Here is a 7,362-nt window from a genome sequence, read left to right on the forward strand (position 1 = left end):
TTATAGATATTAAATATCCGTAATAAAGGCTTAAGTGCTGCTTAGTAGGTTTAAGACTTTATACGTTATAATATAGGAGCGTAGATTATTAATAAGGCTAGCTAAGGTATCTGTAGGCTTATAGTAGGCGTACTTATAGGGCTCTACTTCCTAGTAGGCTGTAATAAGTTTGTTATATAGGAAGTCATCTATTTAAAGCTTGGCGTTAAGGCCGTGCTATAGGTGCTAAAGGTCTTTAATAAGAATTTATAGGCACTCTATAGTTAATTTTTTAGTGTTCTTATTAATTACGGTCCATAGCTTAGTTGCATTCTATTAGGTAAGAATATTACGCTTATATTCTAGTCCTTTAAAGTAGTTGCGAGTAGCTTTATATTGCTTATTAAAGGGAATACCAAGGGGGTTGCTCTTAAGGTTAGTATAGTAGTGGTTAAGTGCTAGGCCGCGCAGTATAGTAGAGTAGGCTTAGCTGAACTCCTATTTAGGGATATCGGCCTTCTAATAGAGGTCCGTAAAGATAGTTAGTTTAAAGTTAAAATTGTCGTTTTTATCGTTATACTTAGATTTATTGGTATAGAGCTTAGCTAAGTTAGCTATCTCCTTGCCGTAAGTCTTTACTTAGGTAGGTTACGAATCTATAACTTATAGATCTATGGCTTGCGGATATATAGCTTACAGATATATAGCTTGCGGATCTGTGACTTAAATAACGGGGGTAATTTGGTCCATATTTTGGTTTATAGGGGTATTATAGTCCATAATTTGGGTTATAGGGGTATTATGGTCCGTAACTTAAGTATTAGGTATACTTTAGCCAGTAAGATTAATTCTAATGCCACTTGGGTTTGTGAAACAAATTTGGTTAAATAGGTTAGCTATAAGGCTAGAGATTCTATTAAGTTTAAAGGAGGCAAAGAGGTTGCTAGTTTTAATGTGATCTAAGATCTACTCTTTAGTCTATTCCGTTTGGTCCTCCTTATATAGTGTGTTGTATAGAGACCGTGCAATAGTAACTCGTTTATCCCTTTTAACCTATACGCCTTAGTAATATAAGAGGGTTCGTAAGTTACGGATAGCAGTAGGGTTGCAAGCCTTAAAAATAGCTTCCGTAAAGTCCGCAAAGTCTTCCTTATATTGCTCCCATAGGTCGTTATTTATAAGCTTAAAATATCCGTATTTAAGGATTTTGTATATAATATAGTTGTTAACGTCAGTTATAGACGTAAGGTCGACTCCTTGGCTCTATTTCTTTTAAGCTTTATTAATCTGCTTACTTGTGTCTGCTATGCTGTGTAGTATAGTATATAGCGGGTAGAAAAGGTCTTGTAGTGGTCTGTAAAGGCGGTTAATAGGTCCATAACGGTTTGCAGAAGGGTAGGGGGTTTCCATAAGGTCTTGTAACGGTCCGTAAAGGTAATTAGTAGGTCCGTAGTAGTTTATAGGAGGGTAGGGGGTTCCGTAAAACTCTGTATTCGCGTTTATAAACTTTTAGTAAACCGTACTAAGACTTAAATAAGTATATAGAGTTGGTGATAGGTCTGTAATCCCCGACTTCCAACCTTTTAGCAGGTCGTACTAGGAGTTTAAACAGGTGGTCGCTGTCGTATATCGCTCGGTGGGAGGTATTAAGTAATTGCTAATCTATGCGCGCTTACTGATTAGTATTCGTACCAATTTAATAGCACGAGTGAGTTAGATCTAGGGGCACGAAATATATATAGTATCGTATACTCTTTTAGATAATAGTAACTGTTAATTATATAAAGTAGACAACGTGGTCTATATACTGATGCACCTCCCCCCTAATTAGTTAGTGCTTTATAAGTGCACCAGACGCGTAAGCGAGTGGTTGGTGCACTAAACGCGTAACGCGTACCTGGTGTACCGAACGCGTAAGCACGCGGCTGGTATAATAGGTGCTATAATTATACACTACTATTATAGTAGAAGAATCTTACGAGCTTATTAAACGAATTAGGTTTTAAAGAAGTACCCTAAAAGCCGTATATTATGCTAAAAGGTAAAATAATTATCTTCTTCTATGTTAATAATATTATCTTCCACCACTAAAAGACAGATAAGAAGAAAGCTTAAAAAGCAATTAAGGAGCTAAGTAAGGAATACTAGATAAGTACCCTTAGCGAGCTAAAATGGTTCCTAGGAATCTACGTGCTATATAATTGTAGCTAGAGGCTTCTATAGCTATCCTAGGAAGGCTATATTAAGAAGATAGCTAACTAGTATAAGATAGATCTTAGAGGGCGTCTTCTAGACACTCCTATAGCAGAATTAGAACTCCTTCCTACTAATTACTATATAATCCGTCTAATGCGTCTATCCCCTAATATAGACCTATTAGTCTATCCTATATCCCTACTAGCTTCTATAATGCTATATTAGAGAAAACTAGGTTTAGTACTCTATATAGCTACTATAACGCGTCCGGATATTACCTTTATAGTATTATAGCTAGTAAGGTTTAATTAGGACCTAAGCGGTAGATAAAGTTATCTAGTACCTATATAGCACGAGGAGCAGAGCAATCTACTTTTTTTTTTTTTTTTTTTTTTTTATCCATTGTATTATACTACGTACAATACTGCGCATGCAGCCTTGGGCTATGGCGCTATAGTTCTATATACATAAATCCTTTCCTAGGCAATGCTTAATATGTACTAGTAGCTATATCCTAGTAGTTTATAGTTTCCTAGTAAAATACTAAGATACTACAACTACTAAGGAGAATGAGAAAATGGTAAAGAAAAACTAATAAAAATCCTAACCCCTGTCCCTGTCCTTTTGCAATTTATTTCTGTCCTTTTGCTCTCTAATATCATTTTAAGAGCCTAGTAGGAGTCACCCCCTTCTAGAATCCTATCTGATTTATTCTTCCATAGAATCTTCTTCGCGTACTAGTTTAGCAGCTTTAAGAGTCTCGCAGTCTTTACTATTAGCAAAGTGTTTTTCTTTACAATTAATGCAAAGAGGGGTGGTATGCTGGCAAGGCCTGCCTGTTATTATAACAGGTAGAACAGGAATGGTCTTTAGATAAATGTGCAGCCGCACAGTATCTGCAGGCCCTAGTAGAGCACCTGTCTCCTATATGGCCAAATTTTTGGCAGCTCGTACACTGCGTAGTAGGAGAGACTTCGAGGTATTTTACTACCTTAGTAGCTGTACCTGCAATTGATATCTCTTTTTGTTAAGGATTTCTTGTCTTTTTTCTTCGTTCTCTATAGTAAAAAACTATAGAGGCCAAATCTGGTCGGTGGATCGTGTCTTTTTACACTAGATAAGGATCCATCTAGGTAGTCCTTTGTAAACCTTATAAGGAATTAAAGGTCTCAATTTCTTCTTTTAGAAGCTTAGAGCCTTCTTCTCCTAGGAAAGGTAGGGTAGGAACCCCATGGGCTATAATTTGAACCCATGGTTCTAGTTTTTGTTCTCTTTAAAAAGGTAAAGCAGTTATGCCAGATTTCCTTGTATTTAACTAGGAAATCCGCATTATACTCTTCCGTAAGTCGTAAGGAGGATATTTTGTTTTCCCTTAGTTCTAGCTATAGATGCTAAAACAGGTTTTAATCTTGACGTTTGCAGTTTTGATGCAAATAGTTGATTGACTTTGCTGCTTTTTTACTCGTATAGAGAAGGTATCTAGAGTTGGTCCTTTTACGAGAGTCTGTAATTAGGACTAGCTTTCTTTCTTGTTAGCTGCTTTTTCTTACTTCTAGTAGAAGTAGAAGGATAGGAATGGAAACCTAGTGACGAGGAGGGTAGAGAGGACGAAGTTAGGGGAGGTCCTTCTTTAGCCTCTCCTGCGTTAGGTTGCTTTAGTAGGGGCTAGCCTCCTTACGGAGAGCTCTTACTTCTTCGACTAGTCCTTTTAGGACATCTTTTGTCTTTTCTTTTTCTTTTCCTTTTAAAGGGGTTTCCCTGTTAGGATACTCCTTGTATATGCCTCTAGCGTTTTAACTTGTTCTTTTTCTTCTTCTTTTTCTAGCCCTTTATATGCCTGGTTAGGCTTTCTAGAGCTTTTTGTAGGTGTTGTTCTGGAGAAAGGGAGGAAAAGGTATAGGTGTACTAGGTGTGCCATCCGTAGTAGTTATTGGTTTCCTTTTTACAGGTTTTTGGTTTTCTTTTCAGGAGAAGTTTGAGGATGTTCTCTTTCTCTCCCTTCTTAGACAAGCTAGGAGGAGAAAGAAAAGAAGATGAAAATAGAAACCTATTATCATTTCTTTCTATAGGGGTTCGCCTATAGACTCGTTGTCGTCACTTGTCTATAGGAGGTTCTTTTTTAGGCCTGGTAGGCCTTGGCATCTTGTAGGGGGAGTTTTCTAGTTTTTACTATCCTTATACCCTTTTTCCTTACTAATCCTACTAGAGGATTTCTGGGGAGATTAGGTTTAAAGGTAGTAGTAATACTAGACCCCTAGTATTGGTGGTGGTAGTAGTAGTAGTTTTGGTGTTCCTGTCCGTGCCTCGCTTACAAGCTAGGACCACCCCTAAGAAGAATTTTCTGTTGGGGGAAAGGGGGTAAAACGACAATTAAATCCGCCTATAGCTCGCTAAGCAGTAGGAATTGGGTCTTGAAAGTTGGAAAATTGATTGTTTTTGGTGGTAAGATGGGTATGCGTAAGTTTTGAAGTGCGGCGCTACCTTTTGGTAAGGTTGCATGTGTGGTGAAAGGTTTCGAGCAATCTACTATAGAGGAGATAAGGAAGGAATAAACGGTAGAGGGAGAGATAAAGGAATACGCGACTAAGGATAAGACGACGGAGATGGTAGAATTGAAGCGCAATTATTTATCTATATTAGCGACGCATTATTTACGGATAACTCTATTAATAAAAAGAGCTTATAAGAATATATTATAAAGCTATTTAGGGGGCCAATCGCCTGGAGAGTAAATAAGTAGGGTATGGTTATAATATTAAGTATAAAAGCTAAGCTATTAGCCCTATTATAAATAGTAAAGAAAGCTATCATTATTAGTAGGCTACTTAAAGTAATAATGTTAAGGCTAAACGAGCCCTTAATTATTAACTATAATAATACCTAAACACTCTAACTAATTATAGAAAATATAGTAAAGCTAATTATAAAGCTCTAATACGTTAATATCTATTAATACTAGTTATGTTAAGAATACATAATAAAACGAGTGCTATTTTAATAGAAAGTAACGAAGGAGATAATTGCTAATAGACTTATAAAGGCCCTGCCTAAGCAGAGGTTTAAGAGCTTCGTTAATATAATTAGAATAGTGGATATTAAGGAGCGGCTAAATAAGGAGAAGTAATTGGAGGACCTAAGGGAGAATATTAGAGCGAGATGGAAGGATTTAGATAAGATTATAGTTTAATTAACGCACTGACGAATATAAGAAGGTAGTTAGCTTCGTCCTCGACTAGGTCGAAGCTAAGGGGGTGTATTAAATAATCTATATTCTCTGTAGCGTAGGACGTGCACGAGTTACGTGTATGGGTTACGTGTATTATAAATATCTTCGTCTAAGCCTAGGGACCCTAGGTTAATTAATAATTAAGGCAAAATTAAGACTATTAATTAATTAACCCATTTTATTAATAAATAGCTCTATATGAACTATCTGACATATCTGGCTCCGGCGACGGTCGTCTAGCTCTAACGACGGTTGTCTGGCTCTGACGGTTATCTAGCTCTGGCGACGGTTATCTAGCTCCGGCGACGGTTGTTTAGCTCTAATAATGGTCGTTTAGCTCTGATGACGGTTGTCTAGCTCTGGCGACGGTTCCAGCTTTGTTCATAACCAGCTTCCACCCCCCCCAAAGGCGAGCTGCGATTTTTGTACGCCATTTAATTTCGCTTGATCGCCACCAACTGTACATAGCAATCGTAGCGAACGCCCATTTGTCGTATGCGTAAATTCCCGCAATCCTTGGCGCGATTTTCCCCGTTTTCCCGCGCCAAAAACACGGAGATTTCAATACCTGCAATTAATCAACTTTATTACTAGTAATCACTTGGTTTACGCGTGAGGCTTAAGTCTGTATACAAAATAGAGCTTATATACTAACTTTTGGTGTTTTTATAGTTATGGATATTGTTCCTACGCGTCCTTGCCCACGTTACAGCCTTCCTTCTTTAAAATGAGTACGGATTGTTAGATACTTCTAGCTTAGGTAGTAGCCTAATGCAATTGCTAAGGAGCTTAGTATTAGGCTGCAGACCGTATACGATGCAGAGAGCAATATAGTAAGATATGGAAGTGTTATAAAGCCTTTATATATACGACTTAGGCGGCCGCCTAAGTTTACTAAGGCGGATAAAGAGGCTGTACTAGAGTTGCTACTATAGGAAGGCTAGAGACAGCAAGCAGAAATTGTATACTGGCTTAACTATAAGCGCGGAGTTTATATCTCTTAGTTAGCGGTATTACGTATATTAAAGAGTAGAGGATAGACTAAGAAGAAGTTATACCGCCTATCTCTTACGCGTAGTAAGTTACTCTATAAAGACTGGTAATAAGATATATCGCAGTTTACTACAAATAATTTAATCTTTCTAGATGAATTAATCTTTAATAAGAGGACTAGCTAGCGTAGCCACGGATGGGCTCTAATTAGCGAGGACGCTCGATATTACGGTAATGTAAGAAGAGGAGATATATAGAGTATCTGCGCCGCGATAAGCCTTAAAGGATATTTATCTTGTATAGGAGTTTAACAAAGATACTTTAATAATTAGGAGTTTCTTAATTAGTTAATTGATATGCTATTACTAGAGGTAATAGTAGTATACGGCGGTCGTCTAATGGTTATTATCCTAGATAATAACTCCGTATATATTAATTAGTAGGTTATTAAGGCTGTGCAAGAAGTAGGTCACCTTATTCGCTTTCTACCGCTATACTCGCCCGACTTTAATCCTATTAAGTTAACCTTCTTAGTTCTAAAGTCTTGGATAAAACGTTACTATTACTTCCTAAGGCCAACCTACTTAAACTTTGGCCAATTCCTACGAGCGGCGATTAGGTATAGCAACTGTGATTAATTTATAAGGGCGTAGTTTCATTATTTAGTATATGGTTACTATATTAAATAGGAGGAGCTAAATTAGGTGCGTGAACAGCTGGCCGCCTTTAAGAGGGGTGAACTTAATATTAAAGGAATGGAGGAACCTAACGATGAGGGACTCGATAAGGGACTTAATAAGGGACTTAGTAGGGAGTTTAGTAGTTAGGAGCTCTATTAGATCTATTCTAAATATAAATATAAACACCCTACGCCGGTAATAACCTTTTATCTTTAAGTAAGTCCTTCTAGTATAGCCGTAGTAGCTTGCTGCTTATAATATATAGGCTTAAAAGCAGATAACTCCTCC

At 37.3% G+C, this 7,362-nt stretch overlaps 2 protein-coding genes across 2 annotated transcripts; one reads left to right on the top strand and one right to left on the bottom strand.

The window, feature by feature from the left end:
• Positions 1-2,787: 2,787 nt before the first annotated feature.
• K441DRAFT_733659 (uncharacterized protein) lies at positions 2,788-3,193 on the bottom strand (the record flags this gene model as incomplete). The annotated part of the gene is made up of 1 exon (XM_067654261.1): positions 2,788-3,193. A coding segment is annotated over one exon (219 nt), but the record flags the coding sequence as incomplete, so codon positions are not given.
• Positions 3,194-6,174: 2,981 nt separating this feature from the next.
• On the top strand, positions 6,175-6,336 carry K441DRAFT_541380 (uncharacterized protein; the record flags this gene model as incomplete). Its single annotated transcript, XM_067642644.1, has 1 exon — positions 6,175-6,336. A coding segment is annotated over one exon (162 nt), but the record flags the coding sequence as incomplete, so codon positions are not given.
• Positions 6,337-7,362: the final 1,026 nt, after the last annotated feature.

Source organism: Cenococcum geophilum, assembly GCF_001692895.1.
Source record: "Cenococcum geophilum 1.58 unplaced genomic scaffold K441scaffold_5, whole genome shotgun sequence".
Taxonomy (NCBI): domain Eukaryota; kingdom Fungi; phylum Ascomycota; class Dothideomycetes; order Gloniales; family Gloniaceae; genus Cenococcum; species Cenococcum geophilum.